This window comes from Helicoverpa zea, chromosome 8, assembly GCF_022581195.2.
Source record: "Helicoverpa zea isolate HzStark_Cry1AcR chromosome 8, ilHelZeax1.1, whole genome shotgun sequence".
Taxonomy (NCBI): Eukaryota; Metazoa; Arthropoda; class Insecta; order Lepidoptera; family Noctuidae; genus Helicoverpa; species Helicoverpa zea.
This window is the reverse complement of record NC_061459.1, coordinates 1,844,715-1,871,030: the sequence shown is the minus strand read 5'-3', so window position 1 is coordinate 1,871,030 and position 26,316 is coordinate 1,844,715. Positions and strand designations below refer to the sequence as shown.

Here is a 26,316-nt window from a genome sequence, read left to right as displayed (position 1 = left end):
GGGTTCTGTCAGTATGACAACTCACCCGGCCATCGTTGCGTTGCAGCAAGGCATATGTGATATGCTTGTAGGGCGTATGTCAGGATACAAAGTGGCATGCGGCCATTCACTGCATCTCCTCTTTCTGTCTAGTCGTATCGGTCATCCGATCCACTGGACACAAGATCTAGGAGACGAGAGAGTGGGTATGTATCTGCGCACATACCTACCCACTATAATATATTCCCGCGCTGATGACTCCTGGCAATATCCTTGAACTCTGAATTTAAAAGCCCTGCGGCGATGGAGACTGGTGGTGGGGATTGAGCGGGTGAGCTCGGTCTTTAGCTGGCTCTCTGCACGTAGGCGTTTGGACGGTGATGGTCGTTTCGGGACTCAGATGAGATGGGAGGACTGACTCGGCAGCTCGTTCAAAGACAAAGCAGCCCTATTTAGGGATAGCACTGCTTTCCCCAATCCGGGGAGAGGCCTAGAAAAGGTGGCCTAAACAAAGCCCATCTCACCTTTATCCAGATGGTTAACCGCGACCGTCTGGTCACCAATCAATGCGGTCGAAAGAATAGTCAAATATACAATAAGAAAATCAATATAGCGGCTTGGAATGTAAGAACACTTCTGGACAACGATAACAACATTTGCCCAGAGCGCAAGACAGCGCTAATAGCTCGTGAGCTCTCCCGATACAACATCGACATTGCAGCAATAAGCGAAACTCATCTAGCTGACAGTGGAGAACTTTGCGAGGAACTAGGTGGATTCACTTACTTTTGGTCAGGGAAACCCTCTTCAGAACGCGCTTCAAGTGGCGTTGGGTTCGCGATTAAGAACAGCATTGCCCGCTCCCTGATAGAACCTCCGAAAGGCTTAAGTGATAGAATCATTACTCTTCGACTTCACACATCAGCAAAGAAGTTCGTCCACCTAGTGAGTGTCTACGCGCCAACCATGACCTGCTCTGATGAAGAAAAGCGGAAGTTCTATGACCATCTTCGTATGGTTCTCCTTAGCATCCCTCAATGTGATAAGATTATTCTTCTCGGAGACTTTAATGCGCGTGTCGGAACAGAGTATCTCGCCTGGAAAAACGTGCTTGGGAGGCACGGCATTGGAAAATGCAACTCTAATGGCTATGCCCTACTTGCCTTATGTGCAGAATTAGAACTCAGCATAACCAATACGTTTTTTCGGTTGCCTGATAAATATAAAACATCCTGGATGCATCCTCGTTCAAGGCACTGGCACCTCCTTGATTATGTCATAGTCCGAAGGAATGACCTAAAAGATGTACTTATTACCAGAGCAATGCGAGGTGCTCAGGGCTGGATGGATCATCGGCTTATCAGATGCAAAATGAGGCTCAATATCAAACCTCCACATAGAGCAGAACATAAGATACCAGCTAGGCTGGCGTTTTCGAAACTAGTTCTGGACGTGGATATTAGAAAAGAACTTGACAAAAAATTTGGGAATACTGCATCTGACTCTGACTCTGTAGACAATCCGACAATTGACGCTGAATGGCGTTGTTTCGCTGATAACCTGCACAAGGTCTCAAAACTGGTTATTGGTAAGGTGCAAAAGAAGAATCAAGACTGGTTTGATGATTCTGATACGGAATTACGACAACTTGTTGGAGAGTTTCGACGCTCTCTGAGAAGTGCCCACTGTAACCAAGAGCGCAATGCACTTCATCAAGTCCTTAAGAGAAAAGTGCGTGAATTGAAAAATGAATGGTGGCTGGCTAAGGCCCAAGACTTACAACGTTTGGCAGATACCAATCAAACTGCTAGATTTTTCGAAAGCCTCAGAACAATATATGGCCCCCGTTGTAAGAAAACAGCCCCGGTATATTCGCGCGACAAGACCACCAAGCTGACTGATCCCTCAGAAGTTCTTCTTCGATGGGCGGAGCATTTCAACGAAGTGCTCAATCCTGGAAGTCAAGGAGCGGATCTAAATTACATCAATTCTCTTGATGCATTGCCGATTTCATCCGATCTCGAAACTCCACCATCCTATGAGGAATTCCATAATGCTCTAAACCGTTTAAAGAATGGCAAATCTCCAGGTTATGACAGTCTTCCATCAGAAGTTTACAAATATGGCGGGAAAAATATTAAGACCAGACTGTTTGAACTTGTGTTGCAAATATGGGACGCAGAAATAGTTCCACAGGACTGGAAGGATGCTCTTATAAGCAAACTCTACAAGGGCAAAGGTGACCTTTCCGACTGTAGTTGCTACAGAGGTATCGCCCTGCTATCTGCGGCTGGCAAGGTACTGGCGCATGTCATCAATAGCCGCCTCGTCAAGCTAGCTGAGAGCTTCCTGCCAGAAAGCCAGTGTGGTTTTCGCCCAAATAGAGGCACGGTTGATGCTATTTTTGTGTTAAAACAGCTTCAGGAAAAGTGCCTTGAACAGCATCGTGACCTCTATTTGTGTTTTGTGGATCTAGAGAAAGCTTTTGACCGGGTTCCAAGGTCCGCTTTATGGGTTGTCCTTGAAAAACGTGGGTGTCCACCAAAATTTGTTAACTTAGTACGCCAATTTCACGAAGGCATGTTTGCACGCGTACGCCACGAGGACAAACTTACGGAACAGTTCCCGGTCACAAGCGGCGTCAAGCAAGGCTGTGTCATGGCACCGACACTCTTTGCCATTTATTTCTCTGCGGTAATGAGCGATGCTCTAGTTAAATGTAGGAATAAGATCATCCTCAATGTCCGCATGGACAAGAGCGTCTTTGACATCTCACGCTTCCGAGCAAAACGCAGGATCTCCACGGTTCCTGTTGCGGAGATTCAATATGCTGATGATGTCTGCCTTATGGCCAGCAGTGTCCAGGATCTTCAAGAATGTCTTGACTATCTGGACGAATCGTGTCACAAATTTGGCTTGGTAATCAGCGCATCAAAGACTCAGATTCTTAAACAGCCTGCAAGAAAAACATCTGCAGACGACACGCCTGTTTACCTAAGCGGGAAACCTCTGGAGGAAGTGGGATCCTTTCGATACCTTGGCAGTCTCGTACGCAGCGACAACCGTCTCGAGTCTGATATATCTGCAAGGATCGCTAAGGCTGCAGCAGCATTTGGCGGACTTAATCACCGTGTATGGAAGTCCCATGATCTCAAATTAGTCACTAAGCTAGCTGTATACAAAGCCATTATACTCCCTTTGCTTTTGTATGCCTCGGAGACTTGGTGCCTTTACAAAGGTGACATCAAACGCCTCGACGTCTTCCATCTTAAATGTCTCCGAGCTATTCTTCGCATTCGCTGGCAAGATCGGATTTCCAACACGGAGGTTCTCCGTCGATCGTCTATGTCAGGTATAGAGAGTTTCCTGATGAAGGGACAATTGCGCTGGTGCGGTCACCTTGTGCGTATGGAGTCCTCCAGATTGCCTAAGACCGTTTTTTACTCTGAGCTTAGTACTGGCAAACGCCAATCTGGAGGGCAATATTTGCGATACAGGGACGTACTAAAGCGGCACCTAAGATCAGTTGGCTTATCGCCAACTTCATGGGAACAACTAGCGACCCAAAGACCTGAGTGGCGCAGAACTGTTCATAAGAGCGTACAGGATTTTGAACAGCGGCGTCTTGAAGCCCTAGACGCTAAACGCCAGCTCCAAAAATCCCGCCCTAAGCCCTCCTATAACTACACCTACAATGCGCAAGGGCAACTCTACTGCGCTATTTGTGACCGCGTGTTCAAGGCAAAGTTTGGTTTCGCTAGTCATGTACGAGCCCATGAACGAAACCAAACTGCCGATATATGCCAGGATGTCGCCGTCGACGGAAACGTCTAGGAGGACATCATCATCATCATGTACTAGGGCCGCGGTATCTCTTTCGAACAACCCGCAGCCCCGGCAGGCCTTGGCCCTGCTGGGCCCCGCTGGGGTTGCTGACATCTCTTTGAGGAGCGCGTGGAACAACGCGCGCCGTCGACACGGGTCTGTCGTCTAAGCAGACAGAGGGACGATGAGCCACCCGAACTCACCGCCCACAGACCCACGCCTACGGTGGCCGGGAGTCATCTCGCGACACCCGGCGCCCATGGTGTCTACCTGGTCCAGCGCGGCGGCCGGGATGAGAGGTGCGAACTCTCTGGCGTTCCGCCTCCTCCTTCTCGAGCATGACCGCTTCGCAGAAGGAGGCGACGGCATCCCATTCCCTCTCGCCCCGGACCATGGCCTGAACCAGGGCCGGACGCGAGAGGTCGCCGCCGCCCAAAGCCTCGACGAGGACCCGGCGGTGCCCCTCCCATGCGGGGCACACCTGGACTGTGTGGTCCACCGTGTCCTCGGGGCTGTCCGCACAATGGTGACACCCGGGCGCCTCCTCACGACCGATTCGGTGCAGGTACCTCCCGAAACAACCGTGTCCGGTGAGGACCTGCGTCATGCGGTACGTGAGGGCGCCATGACTCCTCCCGAGCCACTCCTCAAAGAGGGGACTTACCGTTTCCCCCCGGCGCTGAGCCTCCTCGCGCCAGTCGTACAGGCGCAAGAAGACCCTCGCCTCCAGATCCCACGGTGGCAGTCCAGCAAGTAGGCCAGCTGCTTCGCGGGAGATCGTGCGGTACCCCCGGATTAGCCTAATGGATATCACCCTTTGGGGCACGTTCAGGTAGTGTACAGCCCGCGGCCGTACCGAACGTGCCCATACCGGGGCCCCGTAAAGGGCCATGGACCGCATGACCCCCGCGTAGAGTTTACGGCAGGGGGCGTTTGGGCCTCCCAGGTTGGGCAGGAGCCGCTTGAATGCAGCACCTGCCTTCTCCAGTTTGGGGCCCAAACGTCGGAAATGCTCGACGAAGTTCCACCGGCCGTCGAGGACGAGTCCCAGGTATTTCATCGCCCTCTCGACGCCGATGGTAACCCCTCCCACCGTGACTTGGGAGCCTGAAGGTGGCGCGTTCCGAAGCCCATGAAAGCACATGGCCTCGGATTTGTGCAAGGCCACCTCCAGGCCCAGCAGCTGGATCCTCTCGATGACTGTCGCAACCCCGCGCGTCATTATGTCGGCCGCCTCCTGGTGCGACCTCCCTTGGGCCAGAACCAGCGTGTCGTCAGCGTAGCAGACCACGCTGACGCCGCTAGGGAGGTCGGCGCGCAGCACCCAGTCGTAGCCGATGTTCCACAAGAGCGGCCCCAGTACCGACCCCTGCGGAACACCGCACGACATTGCTAAGTACGAGGTCTCGGGTTCGATTCCCGAGTCGGGCCGAAATCGCTTTGTGGGTTTTAGAAGACTTTCACAAAGCAGCCCGGAGCCTGGAAGCTGGTGATTGATACACCCGTGCATCGGAGAGTACGTAAATGTCGGTCCTGCGCCTGATCTCTCTCCGGTCGTGTCGAATTACCGTCCCATCGGGCTATGAGAGTTAAGGAATAGTGAGTGCACCTGTGTCTGCGCAAATGCTCGTGCACTATAATAGGTCCTGCGTAGTTGGCTAAACTCCTTACATGAGAACAGCCGCCGTAGCCGATAATCGGCTAGAAGGACATCATCATCATCATCATCATCATCATCATCATGATCAAAGAAATTGTTTGATAATGAGCAGTAGTTATGTATTTAGGTATGTAAGGTATGCAGTATGTATACTGTAGGAGTTATCTGTGTGTATAGTTGGGATACTTTATGTGATTATGCATGGAATAAGTGAAAAAAAAAAAAAATAAGTCCGAAAAAAAATCGAACGCTACAATTGAACTCTTTTGAAAAAGTTTTGAGTCTGCCCGTGACCATTGATGGTGTAAAGGATCCGAAACGTTGGGATTGGGATTACATAAAATTAATTTAAGCGCGATAAAATCCGTAAAAGTAGTTTTATTTAAATGTCTAGTATTTCTCGTAAGTGTCAGAAATCGCCATCTTTTTTTTAATAAAAGCAAACAGTCTTACCCGCAACAGTAACCATGACAGTTCTGATGGCGATTTGCACGAAGTTCTCATACTTGGACTCCTTGCCTTTCCTCTTTCTGGTGATCATTTCCATCGGCACGTAGAACTGGAGGGCGAAGGACAGGAATATCACGAAGGCCATCAGGGCTTTGGCTACTTGAGCAATACTGTGAAGAAAAACAATAAAATTTAGAATATATCAAACGAGCCGTTTTCCCGTGGTTTCACCCGCGTACCGTGAGAACTACTGCCCGTACCGGGATAAAATATAGCGTTGTATGTTATTTTGATGCGTAAGTTTCAAAATCCATCCAGTAGTATTGGCGTGAAGACAAACAATCATAAATACATAAAGGATGATGGGCAATTTTGTATGAACCCTGGCCTGATAACCAATAAAGTTCTAATGTATTTTAGATTATTGCTTATACCCTACAGTTACTGAAATAAAACAGTTCATGTCAAGAATCTACCGGAAATAAGTACAGTCGGGCACAAAAGATTTATACTTTTTGCACCGTTTTTTTTTATGTTAAAATAAGATCCATAGTAGGAAAAATCATTGTATGATGTATTTTCGTCAACTCATCACTTATTTAAATAAGCCTAGGGTAGACTATCAATTAAAATCGGTCTTAACTAGGCATAATTGTTTTAATAGCAAAACAAAACATAAAAACTTTTACTTCTACCACCGTATATTATTTCCATTATTGGAGATAACATATCCTCGTTCTGCGGCACCAGGATAGTCGGCCCTGGGTTGTCGAATTATTACAAAAGTAGCGACCCACCCCAGCTTCGCACGGGAAAACAGTATTTACTCACTATTTAACGAATGTTATTACACATACAAACCTTCCTCTTCAATCACTCTATCTTTGAATAGAATAATATATTAAAAAACTGCATCAAAATCTGTTGCGTAGTTTGGAAGAGTTAAGCTTTCATAGGGACGTAGGGATAAAAGGACTGAAAAAGCGACTTTGTCTTATACTATGTAGTGATGCACAAATAGTAACCAAACGGGTGGTCAAGTCCGGTTTAATCAGTAGAATAAAGTTATTTAAGTTGTTTGTCAGATTTCACAGAGTTCTCATCATATGGCACATCAGGCTTGTTAGCCAGGACAGTCGACAGTCATTGATGATGATAGATTGATGCCAGCACATCTCTAATTCCACAGGATTATATTTCAAAGCAAGATATATTATCCTGGCCATTAGATGATGTCTGTGCAAGTACTCACGACAAGTATTTGCATTAAATGGGCTCTGAACTTGACTGAACTGATTTGAAAAATCTTTCAGTGGTGGAAAAGCTACGTTATTTGTAATAAAAAGATAGGTTTTCCTTATATCCCTGCCAATGTAGTTTAATTCACTAGGCAGTCGTAGGCTTACAGGACTGATATCTTTTTTCCCCAGTGGTTAACAATGTTCCACCCATAACAAAAATTGAATTTTAGGGTATAAGCTATCATTTCATGTGCAAATGGATATTATTGGCTATGCCGGTTAAAGTCACTGGAACAGCGGAATAGTTACACCAACTGTTTTCTTTTTTTATATGGACACATGCACCTTCTGTGACACGTCCTGACTGATATTGACAATAATATAAAGCACTTAACAGCCCTCCCATACAAAATGAAGTGGTTCAAGGCCATGGGCTGTCCTATGCTATCAAGTGTCATATCTTCGTTCTCCGGTGGTTAACAAGGTTGTGCCCATAACAAAAAATGAAGCTTAGGGTATAAGCTATCATTTGATATGCAATTGATTTTCATTGGTTATGTCGGTTAGACTTACCAGAACGGCGAAATACGTACACCATAAGTTGTAAATACTACCTGCTAAATAATCTTTTTTTTTTCAATAAACTTGGAAAATATGGGCACAGACACCTTCTGTGACTCGTTCTGACAATGATTGACAATAATAATGCACTTAAACATCCCTCCCATACGCACTGAAGTGGTTCAAAGCCATGGGCTGTCCTATGCTATCAAGTGTCATATCTTCGTTCTCCGGTGGTTTACAAGGTTGTGCCCATAACAAAAAATGAAGCTTAGGGTCTAAGCTATCATTTGATATGCAAATGGTTTTTATTGGATATACCGGCCAATTTTACCCATCATCCTTTGTCTTTAACTTTACCGTTCACAATACAGTAGCTCTTTATCGCAAAGTAAATATCACATCATCCTATCCCTTTTCTCGCTTTTTTATAAGCTCAGGATAAAAATAGTTAAGAAAAACGTAAACTCACTTACATAATACCTAACTATGAGACAAGAAAATTAAACCAATTTCCTATCCAGATGCATTTTCGCGTCGAAAGCCGTTTCAAGGAAAACTTTAATCTCCACGGAATCTGGTACTAAGCCAGATATGAAGTTAATGGTACTTTGTGAACCTAACAGTAAATAGACAAGTTAATTCTGTTGCTTTTAAAATTCCCGTGGGATTAGATTTAAAGAATGACTCTCAATTAAAGTTATTTTATTCATTAGTCATTATTTATGTTTTAAGAGTTATCTATTAATTACGAGTAATGTAATTTAACAAAGAGGATTTTTTGTTTATTTGTTTGTATTCTAAAGGTTTCGGAACTACTGAACTTATTTGAAAATGTTTTTCACTGTTGGTTAGACTGTTGGGAAGCTACACTCTTCCCGAGTAACATTGGCATTATTTTATTCCTGTACAGTGTATTCCTGTGCGGGAAAACTACTAGTCTATTAATGTAACTACTGCATAAAAACGAACATTTTTCGCATCTAAAATTCCCATAAAATCTTCAATATTTTCCGTATTTATTGTACCCTAAAACTACATAAGCTAGTGCACAAGTACACTGCACTACCAACGAGTACTGTCAGCATAGAGGTGCACCTCTAAAGTGTATAGCTAATATTTGAGCACCAAACACATGTGCTTCGAGAAGAACACGAATACAAAGCGAGGACAAAGGGATCCGTTCCCTACCTTTGTGACTGATATGTTGGGTACCTAATAGTATTGTATTAGGAAATCCGAGATTATTTTGCGTGACTATAGCGATGAAAAGGATGGTTATAATAAGTACGTAGTTATCTATACTGCAATTTTTTAAGAGATATTTTTTCACTTTTTAGGTAAATAATTTTGAGATTACTTTACACTTTTTCTAAATAATAGACCTGTATATTTAGCCTTGTAACGTACATGGTGTTGTTTTAAGACGCTTTATCAGTGACCTTTTTAAGATGATCAAAATACCCAATCATGAGTCTATGAGCTAATATATAAATAACTTTATGAGCTTCAAATTAAAGAACCCATTGAAGGTAATAAGAGCTAAATTCTCGCCACAATTATATAAAGCAACTTTCTTATTTATTTAATTTCAAATCAGGTTTCCGCGTTCGGGTTCCGCGTTTATCCAATTTCAGTTCATTATGTCATTTACGGAGTGTTAATAGAATTACTGAGGAAAAGTTTCTTGGAATTTCTTAATTAAGATACTGATTAGTTGATTTGCGGTCTTGGGACGTTATTGGTGATTAGAAAAAAGGAGATTGATTTAGTACAATTTTATCAGATGTTTGGGACCCTTTTCGAGGGATTAGAAAGAAGATAAGAATGAAAATGGAACTCGTAAGCTTATCAATAAGGAATCTTTTGACATTATTTTAAAACTAATTAATTAAAAAAAAAATTGGTCAACTTTACAATTAATACAGATATCTTACGTTGAGAACCTTTTGCTAGGTTCTGAAGTTCAATATTCCTAAACCTATGAAAAAACCATAATATTCAGGATTTCACACTATTATTATAATTAAAGGGAGTTTGTTAAAATTTCAAGGCACATCAACCGAACCTAAATACAGGTATAACCTGGAAACAATTATAAGTTACTCTTATAAGAGTTGGAAAACATTTTAAGCATTTTTTCGACCAAAATGTAGAGCAAATTCAATCACAATGTTCGTACTCCAAATTGAAACTGAAACAGACTAAATTAGAGTCGCGGTTTGAAGTTATTTTCGTTACAGAAAAGGCGCGGGCCCACCGCGGTGCACGGAGAGGCTACGCACGTGTATTAAGCTTCGCTTTGTAAGAAAATGTATGTGGTTGTGTCCACTGCAACCCACGGAGAGGCTACGCATGAATTGACGTCATTGATACACGCGTGGCTTGTTCGAATAGGCGGTTACATAGCTCAACGCTGTCAACGTGGGTCTACGTTTCCACTGGATCGGTTATCGCAGAGCAGTTTTCAGTCATTCACGTTGTGGAACGGACGCGTTTCGTGTTTCTCGAGGTACTCATAGAATGGCATTGGTACTGACTTTGCTAGACAGTTCTTCTGACGATGAATCCGAAAGTGAGATTGATGATAATTGACACACGCATAGCTTGCTCGAATAAGCGGTTACGTAGCTCAACGCTGTCAGCGTGGGTCTACCCGTGCGCCGTGCCACGCTATACATAGTCGCACTGCGGTGGAGCACTGCGGTGGAGCCGCGCCTTTTAAAGGCGCGGCTCCACCGCAGTGCACGCTGTGCACGGACACGCGGCGCATTTTAGCTGCGTGTATTCATTTGTTTGACAACGTGGGTCTACGTTTCCACTGAAGTACACGAATATGACCCACGACTATGTATAGCGTGGCACGGCGCACGGGTAGACCAACGCTGACATCGTTGAGCTACGTAATCGCTTACAACAACTGCTCTGCGATAACCGAGCTGTACATAGTCGTGGGTCTTATTCGTGTACTCCAGTGGAAACGTAGACCCACGTTGACAGCGTTGAGCTATGTAACCGCCTATTCGAGCAAGCCACGCGTGTATCAATGACGTCAATTCATGCGTAGCCTCTCCGTGGGTTGCAGTGGACACAACCACATACATTTTCTTACAAAGCGAAGCTTAATACACGTGCGTAGCCTCTCCGTGCACCGCGGTGGAGCCGCGCCTTAAAGCTCACTCTCGAATCGTGGGCGTAATGTTCCGCACTACGTTCAAAAGGGCCCACATGACTGTCGAAACCGTATGTTAGTCAACACCAGCACAGATTACAAAGGCTACTGACACACTGAAAACTAAATAGTCGGCCGACTGTTCGCCCGATAGTAGGTTTTTTTTAATCCTTATTTTATTCAAAGTGACAAATACCTGATCGTTGTTACAAGTGTACTTTCATTCATCTTCATATTGGTTTATGAGCCCAAATCAACTATCGGCCGACTAAAAGTTTGCCTAATTGGATCAGGTTAAGGATAATGTGATAAGGAAAGGGTAAGAATGCTCTGCTTAAAATAACCTCGTGTGTGTCTTGAGTTAATTTTACAATTGACACATATTTACTAATGTATCAAAGCTTCCACTTGCGGTTTCACTAGTGTCAAGGAATTCCCCCTCATGAGTAAAAGGTGCATTATGTTATCTAAGCTAATAAATTACAGAGGAAACATGTTTTGTTTGTTTTAATGCACCCTTAAAGGCTTCGAAACTACTGAACCTATTGGAAAAAATCTTTCACTGTTGGAAAGCTATAGCTAGTTTCATTATTCAAATTCATGTTCGTTCATGTTTTACAATTCATCCAATAAATACTTTTCGCCGGAAATAGAAAAAACATTAATATATATCCATACATACATACAAACTTTCCCGTTTATTATATAAGTATGTTTAATAGAATACGCAAGTTCACCCACGCAGACGAAGCCAAGGGCAGAGGTTAGTAAAGATCATAACAGATAGCTTCGCATATTTCCTACCTTACTCATGAGAAAAAGTATGAATCTACTTCACCAACAGAAAAGTACTGAAATTGGAAAAAATATACTGCCCACGTAATCCAGTAGGAAGTTAGTTTCACTTACCTACTGGAAGCGAGGATCGTAGAAATAATTACGAAGTTTTTGATCTCAGAGTTTTTGGGATAAATCTTCCGTATTCGTTTGGAATACATAAGAGGACAGATGCTGCTTGCTTTACGATTTTTGTGAGAATTGAAAATATGCTGAATATCTTTTGGAGAAATTCAGTTTATGTACCTTCACAGGTGACACACATAACTATCGGAAAAACTTTTGAGTTGGCCGATGTACTGTGCTCTCTACCATACATCTGCATATTAATTGAGATCTCTTGTAACTACCAGCCAATTAAAATTCTGAGATCTTAGGTGCCTTTACGCGTTTTAAGATTACTTTTGGGCTTCTGGACTTCAGACTAGCCGTAACGACTGCTAAAAATTATGTTCTTTCAAACTATAGCTATGATAGGTTAATTCAACGAAATCATGACAAGATGGTCTCCCATTCACGGACCATTAACCTTATGATCGATCGACCCGGGTGGCTATTACTTAACTACGAGCTTCTGAATAGTATTTGCCTAACCTCTTCAAATGACAACAAACACTCTGATTGGAGAGAGCTCAAACAGGCCCGCCGCTAGTTGTTAGTTCGCCCGCGTGCAAAACTGATTATGCCGCCCTACGACTACATATTATACTGGGTTTTGTCAAAAAAAAAAAAAGAAAATTTCGTTAAGATTATAAAATACGTATTTTAATCAGGTACAATAATTATATTTGTTTACCGAAGTGTAAAACTAAGCAGCAAAATCATTACAAAAACTTAACTCTTTTGTGTAGTGCGCCTGGTGCGATGTAAGAAGGGAGAAGTAATCGTAAATAAGCACGAGCGAAGCGAGCGCGCAAATTTTATAGTTTATGGTCTGCAAATGTAATGTCCTTAAATGATCTTATGCAGCGCCCTCGTGCAAGTGGCCCCTATTTATTAAAAAAAAATGATTAATAGTTACCAACATATGTATATCAAAGTGCTTAAAACAGATTATGGGTAACTCAAAGTAACGAAATAAATATCTTTGATAATGTTTAAATTTAGTAAAAAATGTTATTTATGGTTTTTGGTGGGTTTCCCGTTGAAAAAGTCAATGCAGAAAACCCACTCCATATGTAAGGAAGTGCGAGCGAAGCGAGCGCGACAATTTTTCAGTCTAAGGACACAAAACAAATAAAAACCACTGTAAATTAACAAAGCAAAGTCAAATAGTAAGCTATGCACAGAAATGAAGTTCAAACTGCAAATGTATACGAAGCCGCGAGGGAAGCGAGCGCGATTTTTTCTTTTGAGTTTTCATGAAGTAAACATGTCATAAAAAGCCATAACGAACGTGCGCGAAAAATGTTTTTTCGGAATTGAATGCCTCAACAATTAAACTAAGATAAATCGTGATATCTGACATGGAGTCGCGATCGCAGCGAGCGCGAATTTTTTTGGGGATGCAAAGGATGAACCCGTCAAAATTGACAGGACACGACCAAAGCGAGGGCGGCTTTTTCTGAAATTTTATTGCTAATCTACTCATCTAATTTCATTAAAATATTTTTATTACGTAATTATAGTTTAATTTTGCCGTATGGTTTAATTTTGCCGCCCCCTAAATCGTGCCCTTTATTTTGAAAACGATCTTTCAACAGATGCAACTGAAACGGGCAGTGTAAGTAGGTAATATTCTTAGTGCTATTGCTGTGTTCGGAAATATTGAAATCAAATCATTGGTAAAAAGATATTGTATTTTTTAAATATTACGTGATAAGTCGCTCGATTTGCCGCCCCCTAGGACGTGCCGCCCGCGTGCGGTGCACGCCCTGCACGCCCGCTTACGGCGGGCCTGAGCTCAAAGGGGTAATTTACTAACTGACCACTGCAAGTGAAGCATAAACTGGGTTCAAACATTAATGGAGACACTCAGAGACATTAAATGGCGTAAGAGTATTAGGAAACCACGAGTGCGTAAGAAAATGCAATATAAGTAATTTTCAATTCAAATCTACAGAAAATTACTTAAATACTAAAGAGTAGTTAAAGAGCCTTTGTTTTACAATTTAAGTGATGTTCAGTGTTATTTATTGGTTGTAGGCATCTTGACTTAGTATGTTAAATTCCGCTATACAATTTTATGTAGGTAGTTAGAATTTACGACTATTCGTGAATTGAAAACAGCACCACATGTTTGTTTTAGATATTTCTTGCTCCTGCACAATTCCTTGGAGATTTAGATAACATTTTTAACAAAATTCTGCATTTTTATTTTGAGAAACGAATATTATATTATAATCTTTTCAAATGTAATTAGTAACGCTTGCCTTGGAAATAAAATTATTATCTTTCTGAATAAGTCGTAAGCTTATTTCAAAATGCCAGATAAATGACTGAATTAACATCAAAATTTTAAAAAGACTAGTTTACAGTCAAAAGATTTTAATAATCTGTTGGATTTAGTAAGAAAATGAAGTTTAACACTAATGCGACTTGTATTTAAACTTGGATAATTTTGGTTCTTTATTTATGTGAGTTTATTAATTTAATTAATATTAAAAATTCTCTGCCTGTAATAAACTGATGTCTAAGTTATACGATTACATTTTCAATAATGGCATGGCTCCAGCATTATTAATTATGTGATCTAAACGATTATAATGTAATCAATATGTATCTCATTATTTTCTAAACAGCAACGTGAAAATTGCAAACGAATTAATATTTGGTCAATAAATAATAATATTTTTTTGCCTAAGGGTGCGTCCACATCTGGCGAATGCGCCGCAAATGCGCAGCACGCGAGCCGATCGCGAGCTGTCCGCGAGCTGCGCGCGTGCAGTCACTGCAATAGTTCGGTGCGCCTCTTTAGCGCAACTCACGCAATGCTCGTATAGAGCGCGCGAGCGGCGCGCGATCTGCGCGCAATCACTTCACGCCCTTACAGTTCCGTATATTGGCTCAGTACTATCAAAGATGGCAGACGTCGCGCGCCGCCTGCGCGCCGCTCGCGTGCGGCGCTTAGGTCGCGCGCGAGCTGCGCGCGGGCGGCGCAGAAGCGGCGCACGAACAAAAATGCACGCGCGCAGCTCGCGGACAGCTCGCGATCGGCTCGCGTGCTGCGCATTTGCGGCGCATTCGCCAGATGTGGACGCACCCTAATAGAAAGATGATATTTAGAATGTCTAGTTCTCAGTCTTGGAAAGGTTTCCTTATATCCATTATTAGCGAAAAAAATGATGATATGGTTCCCTGAAAAATACCTAGCTAGTAAGAACTTATATCAAAATGTACTCACACATCCTCTTCAGGCAGATTCAACGTAATAGATCCTTTCACCAAGTCTCCATACTGCACGTATCCGAAGAAACCCACGAAGCCATACAGTGAGATGACGATCACCATGGCCACATTCAAGACTCCAGGGCATCCAAGGAACTGCTGGGGTTTGGCCATCTCGTTCTCAACCGGCATCACCACGCCGATGCCTTCCATTGCGAAGATCACAGTACTGGGGAGGAGGAAAAGAGGTTAATAAATATTGAACTTGGACTAAGTGATTGATGGTGGATATTTTTGCCAATTGACATCAAAACAAGTAGACCTAGTATCCCACAATAAGTGTGCAAGAATTGTTAAAAAAAAAAAAAAAAAACACAAAAAGCTAGCTATAAGTAGGGACAATAAATAATATCAAACGTTTCTAGCTATCACACGAAGCTCAATATTTTCACTGTTGTATCAGAATCGTTAGTGGGCATCGAATACAATTTTTAAAGGAACTAGTCATTTAAATACTATATATATTAATTCTACTTCTAGTAAAGCTGAGCTCACTGTATATTTTGAACAATTAACACTTTTTTCTAGATAAATTGAGAAAATTCCATTTGTGAAGCATTCTCGAAGTAACAATACTTGAATTATTTTCGATCGTTAGTGTAATTTCTCATAGTTTTAGTACCTAATCTAAAGCACCTTTCAGTAGAGCTTAGTAATTTGGTCCTCCCGGTGAAAGTCGGTAGAACAATTTACTTACTTGTGATTTATTATAAAATATCGATTATGATTAATTGATTTTTTGTCCATTTATCACACATTGAAACTTAATCAGAGGCTTATGAAGCTAAGGCATTACTTTAATTTTTCATCTGTCATAGGATTATAGAATGTAAATTATTACTTTGAATGCTATTTATTATAGATTACTCTTAATCATTATGTATTTTCAATATTTTTAAGTGTTTGTTTTATAAATTCGAGTATGGGACCGTTATTATTATAGTTAAGTGATAAAAAATAAAAAAATCTAAATAGGTATTTATTTGCTAATTTGAACTGGTTTTGTACAAAATGCATAATCATTAGTTAAATATTTGTTTTGCATAAGTCCATATTATTATTATTCACTTAATTTCCTTTTAATGTTTGACAAATAATACTGAATCGAAGTGCATCTGAGTAAATACAACTTATTATTGAAGCTCGAGATAAATTCTAACTAATAATATAAAATAAAATAATTGGGATGGGAGTTTGTTTGTTACAACTTTAAAATTAAGTGCCTGAACTCAATTATATTTGTAAGTAAAAATTTTGCTTGCCAAATTAGGCAGAGCATTGCTCGAACCTTTAACCCCTGTCAAATCTGGTACCACCTAAGTTCTATGCTAATAAATATTTCTTTCTTTCTTTGGTATGAACATATATGGCATCTTGGACCCTGGTTATGTTGTAACTTTTAACTGTGATATACGGAATTCATAGTTAGTTCGGGAGATGAAACCGCGGGAAACAGTAAGTTTTACGAGTATATAAATATTCAACAAAAACTATTTTTAGACTTGTTTTTCTGAACATTTTAAAAATACAATTCACGATGACAATCATATTTTTCTTCTACATTTTAATGCGCTAAATGCTATGTAAATACAAACAAAATGAACAAATAAGACAGAATATATAGTCTGGAGGAAAATTTTGGAATATGTGGGTAGACTTTTCATGATTTTTTTATGCTAACATATTCCTTATATTCAGGACCGATTTTTTTTCAATCATTAGTAAACTTCTATTTGAGGAATAAATATGGCGGCTTGACATATTTTCGATACAAAAGCTGTCAAAACCTCAAACACATCATTCAGATAAAAGTTATAAGGCGATTGAAAAATCACCAACTGCATTAATCTTATTATAAAACAATAGAAAATCAATTATGTGTCGGCTAGGTATATTTGCACTTTTACATACAACGGGTTAAATCAGGGAAGTTCGATGACCTTTCGTATGAAATTCGCATGAATAACAATTTTCAGTCTAATGTTTTACAGTAAAACTAGATATCAGCACCGCATTATTGTGGTTTGTTTGTTAGTAACCACAGTATTTTCGGTATTCTGTGATTTTAGTCGTTTACGATACGAAATATGGAATTTATAGTTGCTTGAATTTCCTAATCCATAGTACAGTTACCGGCACGGATGTCGGGCTCTCGGCGGAAGAGTGGGGATCGCTTTGCGCACCCGTACGCATAAGGCAATAAGGCAGTAAATCGCTTGTGCGCAGGTGAAGGTCAGGGCCCGACATCCGTGCCGGTAACTGTAGCTATTTGAGTAGTCGTAGGACGAGAAAATACGAATAGCACAATGACTTAAATAAACAAGAAAGATGGCACAATTTTCAGTTTTGTAAACAGATTTAATCCAGTTTGCTATGACGATAGTAGGTAAGTAATCTTTCTTTGCCTTTTTATTGAACCGCTGCAGGGCTCATACCTACTTCTTCTCATACAGAAAAGGAGGAAAGTCCTGAGTTGCCTATGGCGGATTGGATTGAACCTTCCAGATATACTTCCTTACAAATTCCGATATTAATTAGGAACTTAAATATACAACACTCGACCATCTATTAACATTAAATGCAAAAAAAACCTTGTAACTAAGGCACTTAAGTACAAAATGCAACGCATATAAGCACTCTCTTTGGAATAGCCATTGCAGTCATGTCTGAGTAAAATGAGAATATATGGAGGGACGGGGAAATGCAACCTCCTTGCTATCCGAGTTATGTATGAGCACACGCGTTACGTCAGATCGTCAGACCGTCAGACCGTCAGACCTTGGGTGCAGTTTACAAGGTTCAGGATTTATTAGTGGCAGCATGACGTATTGATAAGGAAAGTACCTCTTGTACTTAGTTTTGTAAGTGATTTTACCCTAATCGATTTTTCTAAAGGGCTAAAAAAACAATGTTATGCATGACAGACATATTTCCTCCGAAATTAAGGTTTACACACATTTTAGACTTATGTAATTTAGTTTATGGAGAGCAAAATCACAAAATTTTGTTCAAAACAAACCTAAAATAAGAATTGCTATTCTAAACAATATACAACATAGCATCAATATGTAGCTCTTACTTATTTGAAATGTCACAGCCAGTGCAGTGCATCGTAAATACGGTAATGGGTCATGTTATTTCAGCTTACATAAGCTATAGCAGAACTAGAGATAGCAACGCGCTACGTTTTACAGCCCGGCCGGGCCCGGTCACATACGCCGCCAATAAGACAAGACACGAGTCTAAAAGGCCAGGCTTGCAACCTCTAAGCAAAATACAAGAAACTATACTACCTACATCCTTATTCCATCTTCAAAAATATTTAAAGAACTCACCTCAAAAACAAAGGCCACTGCGTAATGCTAGCAACCATCTCCCTTTCCTTCAAAGGGGGTAGGTCCACGAACACATAGTACAGGGTGATCACGAAGACCACAAGGATCAGAATGTTGGCGAGCGCGGAGAATGGTACTAAGTACTTCAAGTTACGAATCTGGCAGATTAGAACTAGAGGTACTAGGGTTAACGCACAACATGCTTGAATTGATATCGGGTTGTCTGGCATGTAAACGTCCATTACCTGGAAAGAAAATAATAAGGTTAGTAAAATATTCAGGGCACGAAACTGTGGTATGGTCAGATAGAATATTACCTAGTGAGCATGACAGCGGATGGATGAGTATAGAAGGTGAAAACATGCTGCGCCACCTCAAATAAAATTGGGGTCAGGGCAGAAGGATGTTAATAATGTACGTAGTTTTTTTCTGCAACACTTTTAATTAACTAATAGAGAAAAACTTAAACATTGTTTAATTGCGTAAAGTTGTTACACGCTAAAATCACCCATCTGTCTGAATTTTTTAACCCGATAAGCGGATCAAAATCTGTACCAACAGCAATTTCACAACAGGGAATTTTGTGACTAAGCGACCTATTTCTATTGGATGGCTTTTGCACCGGTAATTGTTATCTGTTTGTTAAACCGTAGCGATTGTGTGTGCTAAAACCGAGCAGAAAATCTGCCAACATGAAATCTCTCTAACACCTTTCAAGAATCGCTTTAGTAGTAGACAAGACTAGTTCCACGAATTACCACATGCTTATTTTCACCGTAACGCTAAGCATTTCCAAACAATCTGAAATATGACTTAAACCCTTGTAATACAGTCGAAAATGGCAGAAACCGCAGTAACTTCAGTTCATTTTAAAGCATATAAGCCCTCTTCCTGCGGTTTGAAGGACTTTCATATGCAGAGCATTTGATAACACAAAGGACTTAAACAATTGTTCAATTTAGACCTTATTTTCTGAGCTATAGGGCAGAAAGTTGAATTTCAATGAAATGCAGAACAAAAGCTCATTGAGTGCATTATCTCGGGGGGTTGCATGTTAAGTTTTGCTTGTAATTAACAAATTAGTTAGCTCAGTAATCATTTCTGAATGCTTATTATTAAGGAAAAGCACGATGGTACTGTTTTCGTAGGTTATAATATTTTTATTAGTAAGTATGTCTCGTCCAGACTACGCGACACGCTGAAGCCCTTTTGAGACAACTTTTTAATGAAATGGTAACAAAAAACCGGTAGGTAGGTACCTATTTTAATAGAACTTATTATAATTTACACCGCCAATTATACTCAGGACCAAAAATAGATCTCATCTTTTGTCTCTTATAATCGTGTCATCTCAAATGTAAAATGCGTAGGTAGAGCATTATATTCTGCCTACCAGCCTACCCTTATATAATTATTTAAAGCTTGAATTTCTTTGTGCCTTTGACAAATAAGTGTAGGTTTTCTCTTCTTATCAAGTGAGCTGCAGGTATAATTACATAACAAGCCCTAGTAATCATTATATAGGCCTTTAAAAACTTTCTCGAAATGTCAAACTTATAGTTGCATGGTTCCAAACTGTGGATGCGACCCACAGTTTGCCATGCAAGGAGAAGAACCGGAAGAAAGTTTGTTTTTTTTTTGTAGCATATTTTTCACAAATCCTTTTCGTACATCACTCTTTTACATAAATGCAATATATAAGCTCAACATTGTTTTTTGCTTTCAGCCTCGCTTTTTGTAAAAGGGAATATTTAAAATGCATTGAAAATATGACGGATTTTCTCTTTTCACGCTGTCTGATAAATAATTACAATCTTTAAATCGATTCAGTAATAACATATGCTAACTACTTATTGTACTTAAATTATTTCATCCAGAAAGAACACTGAAAATAAGTAGACGGCTCGTTACAAGTTGCTAAGAAAAAAATTGTAGGCGCATTATAGCTTGTGAACTTGAAAATAATGACTACTTCATATGTGAGTTTGTTTGAAATTAACATATGCAGATAAATCTGGGAAAGAGTTTATGATGAGCAGTATGTATCCCTTAAGAAAATATTTATAAGTAAATTAGTTAAGTGTTTTTTAATGCTAAAGGTATCTTCTATGCAAGCTGTGGATTTGTTCGAAGTCGACCTTGGTCCCGGTACACAATGAGATCCAAAAGGAACAAAGGTGAGTTTTAATGAGTATGAAACCGGCACCTACATGTTTAGGGGTCATCTGATGCTTTCTTATCTCAAAAACAAGTTGGGTACTTACTTCTTTCATGGATGATCCAATGAAAACAACGTATACACAGAGAACGCTGAAATATGTCACCACCATGGAATAGTCCACTATTACTCTGTAAAAGAAAAAAAAATATAATTAGGATCAGCCTTCTTGGTAAAAAGTTCTACATTTTCCAGAAAAAAAAATGTTTTTATGACATTGAAAAATTGATCTGCTATATTAAGAAAATCCTTTTTCAACAGAAATGATATTTTAAGATATTTGCTATAAATAGGTCTGAAAACCTACAAGAATATTTTGATTAATTTGTTTTCTTGATACTTTGCTATTATATTTTAACCTGGGTCACTACTATGGCTTGATCACTTTATAATGCAATCGATTTAAGTAGTTAGGTATTCATAATTTTAATCATGATAAGTAAAAAAAAATATCATTATTATTAGTTTTATGCGGGTAAAAGCAAGTTCCTTTGATTTTTGATATGTTTTATCTAGAATTGTGTAAAGCTTACTTTATAGAATTTCCCCATGATTGCAGTTTCTTTGGTCCATAAGTAAAGGCCGCTCCACACGTTTCAGCGAAACTTAGCGATGGTTTCTTTGCGTCTACGCATACTTCTTGTGACGTTTTTACCTGAAAACATATTATTTAAGTAGGTATAACATAAAAAAATACAAAAATAGAATCGACTTAACAAAACACTGAAAGGGACAAAATAAAACATTTCATATAGCTCTAGAAGTTGGTATCTGCAGGTTCGTTGACTGTGTTTAGATAGCCAATGACTTCTAGAGACAACCTCCTACTTCCTTTTGAGTCCCTTGAAAATATGACATTCTCTTTTTAAATTGTTGTTCACCATGAGGATATGGTAGGCTTATCCAAAGTTATAAGTCATAATGATGATAAATGGAAGCCATATTATCCAACTTTTTCAAAATTTATTTTCCTCCTGATGGGACGGTGTCACTTTAATGCTTACTGACGGTAATGGATGGAGGTAATGCTACGTTGCTATGGGAAATGGGAATGTTTTTTTTTTTAATAATTAAAACTTATATAAAAATATCTTCTTAAAGAGTGGGCTGCAGGTTTAATCGCCTAACAAGCCCTAAAGTCAGAGTTTTCTCAAATTCGCCTGACGACCTCTGACGTGGAAATGTAACAACGACTGCTACTGAGTAGCATTCCTCCCAGTGTGTGTTACACCCTCAACTTCCAGACTCCGCGCTGCTTTGTGAAAGTTTCTAAAACCCACAAAGCGATTTCGACCCGTCCGGGGAATCGAACCCGAGACCTTTTGCAAAGCATATAGACGTTTTAGAGGCAGTTATAACTTTGAATCTGTGTGCAAGAAGTTCACTGAGACCGCGGAAAAGTTCAACTGAATAAATAAAGACAAAGAAAATAAGCTTTGCTTGAAACAAAGCTTTTATATAAATAACAGGATCATAAGAGTGTATCGCCTTGTTCGTCTATTGTCGTTCAAAACAAAATTTATGCAAATCTTGATTATGGAAATTTGTTACTCATGAAAATTTACCACTATGGTATATTGAACTGTTTTGAAAATAATCTATGAAAGAAAAACTATTGTTAATAATAAATGTAAGAATGCAGCAAAAATTACTATAATTTTAGTCTCTTATCACGTATCGTAGTCGTTTTTGGAAATTTTACTGGTGTTTCAGCAATTAACGTACATACATTCATATCGAAACAACGTTTTTTTTTCTATTTAATTAGCAATATATTCTCATACATAAATATTTAAGTGTTTGTCTAATAAAGAAGGGAAAGTTTAAACTTTTCAGTTTTTATTTCTTCTTTGAATTAACGTTTAATTATGTGTATGAGTACTAAACTGTGGTTTTTACTATTACAAGGTCCACGACCACACAACTTCAAAAATGACCTTCAGTTTTGAAAGGGGATTAAAATTGCAACAAATTTTTTGTTTTACAACATTATTCAATTAAATTACAAAATTCTTTTTAAATATTTTGGAGCATTTTTTGTTTTGTTACAAGACGAGACATGGAATTAATGTTTTGAAAGCTCAGTTGAGGCGTCTAGACTTTAATTCGGTTATGTTAACGAACAATGAGGGTAGACAGGTGTAATTAAGTAGCTCAAGCTTCATCTATATGTTATTATTAATTGGTACAAGAATTACGACTAATTAAGCGTTCATTGCAAGATTTCACAGTAAGAAGACGATCATTATGTGCCTAGCTTTTACCCAACTACATTGGGGTCGGCTTCAAGTCTAACCAGATGCAGTTGAGTACCAGTGTTTTACAAGGAGCGACTACCTATCTGACCTCCTCAACTCACCCGGGCAACCTGATACCCTTAGGCTGTTACCTGTACAAGCTGTTGATTTGCATCCGTGCCATATTCAAGGACGTAATTATGCTAATGATTCTCGACCCAAATCAACAAAAAAATTGGTACGTATTTTTTTTTTAATTTTTTTTTCGGAATTCCGTCAATGTCATCTAGCCGTATTTAAACTTGGCGCCTGTGTTACTGGCCTTAAAACCGTGCTGTACCCTTACACAAACGTAAACACAAAGCATACTCAACGATTATTCATAAATTTCATTCATAAAATTGGATTACTTCTGAAATACTACGACACTACAATGACAAGAAAAGCAGTGTATATTAGCTATTTCCCGTCTACTGTAATTCCAATCGATTATTTACGTATTTTATGTCCTCCTCCTGACGTATGGCACAAATGCAAATCAACACCTTGTATACGATGAATTGGATATTTTTAGTTTTTAATAATTTATTCATTGTATTAGGGGTTAGGTACTCCCAGTTTAATCCTTTAAGTTTCCAATACAAATAAAACAATTAAGTTAAAATATGGATGCGGTAGAACAGGAGCTAGATTGATTATCTTGGAAAACGAATAAAAACATTGTTATCTTTGAAACGGAGATACATAACTAAAGAATCGCTTGTTATTTCAGTGCAAGTAATAGCTGCACGTGTAACTCTAAAGAAAGATATGTACTTATGCTTTTAACACAGATTTGTAGCTTAAGATTTTTAATTAAAATCCTAGCATATTATGGCTGGATTCAATTGAGAAAAACGATTCGTTTTGCTTACCGTTTTTTACCTTTCTAGAATACCATGAGCTTATTAAGTTTCATAGCTTTTTACTAGGACTTTTGTCGTATAAAAATACATGCAGAAATAATGAGCACTTACCAATATATGGACAGTGTGTGTACAAACAAATCCAGCTATTAATGTTCCAATAGCGCCCACAATTAGACCAGAGTTCTTGAAAGCAGCCGGCATTGCCAGAATACCGGAGCCAAGACAGCATTTTAATAAGTGTACAATTGATCCAATAGTTCTGTAAAAAAACATAAAAAAATGTTTCAATGAACCCGTGATTCAAACGACCCCATTATCTTAAAAAGTAGGTGTCTATAGAGTTTAAATAGTATGGTATTCTCAGATAACAATTTCATGATAATTGATCATTAGGTTTCTGATCTTGAAAGAAACCACAACCCCTAGTTTGTTTGATATTTCTTTTCAGATGAATTCAGTTAGAAAATGTAATCAACAATAAGCTTGGACCAATTTATAGAAAAAGAATAATTTAATTTCAATTTATATTTCGTTATCGAGAAATAATGATAAGTTCTAAATTAGGTCTCAAATTGAAATATCGGATTATTTGAGAACAATCGTATCAACTTCCTATTTCCATTAAAAATGGTAAATGATCGGAATAAGTTCCTAGGAAAAGACAAATTGGAAAATTAGATTTGATATTAAATTGAAGACAGGACAATTTTCCGGATCGGTCGGTGACCGGAATTCAGAAATAATCGTAATACAATGATAGTTACTTTATATCAAATTTTACGTTTATGAAGTCAAAAGTAATGCTAGCTGAGCCACAAATAATGATTTCAATATCGCTAAAACTACTCAATCACTTAACAAGTTTTTTCAAAAGATTGGTGAAAAACATGCTCTACAAAATAAAAGAGATTTATGACATAAACGTGACTGAAATAAAAATAACACTAAAAATCATGTACCTAACATGATTTTTAATTCTTGCCTTTACTATTTTTACAAAGGCTCACGTTTTACTGATGGGCGGTCATTATTTTTGTCTTGCATTGTAAATTTTTTTACAATATCTTTTTATTTTCAATCTGTCACGGCGAACATGATGCTTTAAATTAGTTTGAGCCTTTCATAAAATGAAAATAATATCTTGAGAGCACACTGAAAACTTTTAGTCGGCCGATAGTTTGTTTGGGCTCATAAATGAAGAATAAAGATGTATGGTAGTATGCACATTTACAATGGTTAGGTACCTACTAAGCTGGTATCGGACCGACTGAAAACTTTGATTGGAATCAAGATGTGAACTCGCAAAAATGATTTTATTTATATTATGTTATCTATTTTAGGCTTATAGAACTTTTGCTTTTATTGTTCTATTTTTCAATTTTATTTTATTTTGTGTAAAAATGTATCTTGTATGTTTTATTACCCGAATGCCAAAAAGGGGTTATGTGTTTTTATTTTATTTTTGTCAGAAGTTAGATAAGTGCCTCACATCGCATTAGATTGTATTTGTAATGTTAGTGATAAGGTTGATGAATAAATAAATTAATAAGATAAAGAATTCTTTGAAAGAAAAATTTCGCCAACTATCGTGTCAATTGTCGGCCGACTACATACCGATACAAAGTTTTTCTTACTAAATGTCTTTTGAAAAAAATATTTCAGCAATAATATGCGTGAATAATATTTACATAAATGAGTTATATTGTTATACGATAACAATTAGGTATACCGTTTTGCGTATCGGCTTATTTTATTTGTTGAAGTAATTCACGTGTTTTTCGCTTCACGTTTTTTTAAAGGAACTAATTGGACGCTAATTTTGGTAGGTGTAAACATCTTTTATTCGCTGACTGAATGGGTATTGCCGTCACGGTTAGACATCCCGGATTTTACCACTAAGTTATACTATATTGTGATAAATATCTTTTGAATTTTATTTTTTCTTGTGAGATTTTATGGTGTATTTATTTGATAAGTTTCATAAAAAATGCATCAACAATTATATTGATGACTTGAGAAAATCGGCACTTACAGTATAAATACCTAAGTAAAGCCTTAGCATTATTCCACATTAAAAACTCAAATAGAATAGGGTATTACATGCATTTTTGAAATATATCTTAAATAAATTCTTTAGTCTTAATATATCTCTAAAAAATTAAAAATATTTTTTTTTCTCACGTTATGTACGAATATAAATTAATTGTTTTATCATAATTTCAAATTTCGCGCGTATTTCGCGAAAACGCGGCACACAACGGACGCCATGATTGTTTTTTGGTCATGACGTCATTACGTTAGTAAACAAACTACAGCTGTCAGTAATACATATTTTGATATGTATTGAAAATTTTAATAATGAGTAATTATGCTCCGTATCGTTGGTGTGTTGTTTCTGAATGTGAGAACACTAGTGTAAAAACACCAGACAAATTATGGATTCAAGTACCAGTGGATATAAATATGAGAAACACTTGGTTAAAAGTTGCGAGACGAGATCCCGGAC

At 38.8% G+C, this 26,316-nt stretch overlaps 1 protein-coding gene across 1 annotated transcript in view; it reads right to left on the bottom strand.

Annotated features, from left to right (window-relative positions):
* Positions 1-26,316, bottom strand: part of LOC124632409 (proton-coupled amino acid transporter-like protein pathetic) — a 54,567-nt gene that overhangs the window by 6,217 nt on the left and 22,034 nt on the right. Inside the window, exons 4-9 of the mRNA XM_047167241.1 lie at positions 23,919-24,069; positions 21,199-21,320; positions 20,712-20,796; positions 18,448-18,692; positions 15,069-15,281; positions 5,918-6,084 (exon numbers count right to left, since the gene is read on the bottom strand). Coding sequence (XP_047023197.1) covers positions 5,918-6,084; positions 15,069-15,281; positions 18,448-18,692; positions 20,712-20,796; positions 21,199-21,320; positions 23,919-24,069 — 983 coding nt within the window. The remainder of the gene's footprint in view (positions 1-5,917; positions 6,085-15,068; positions 15,282-18,447; positions 18,693-20,711; positions 20,797-21,198; positions 21,321-23,918; positions 24,070-26,316) is intronic.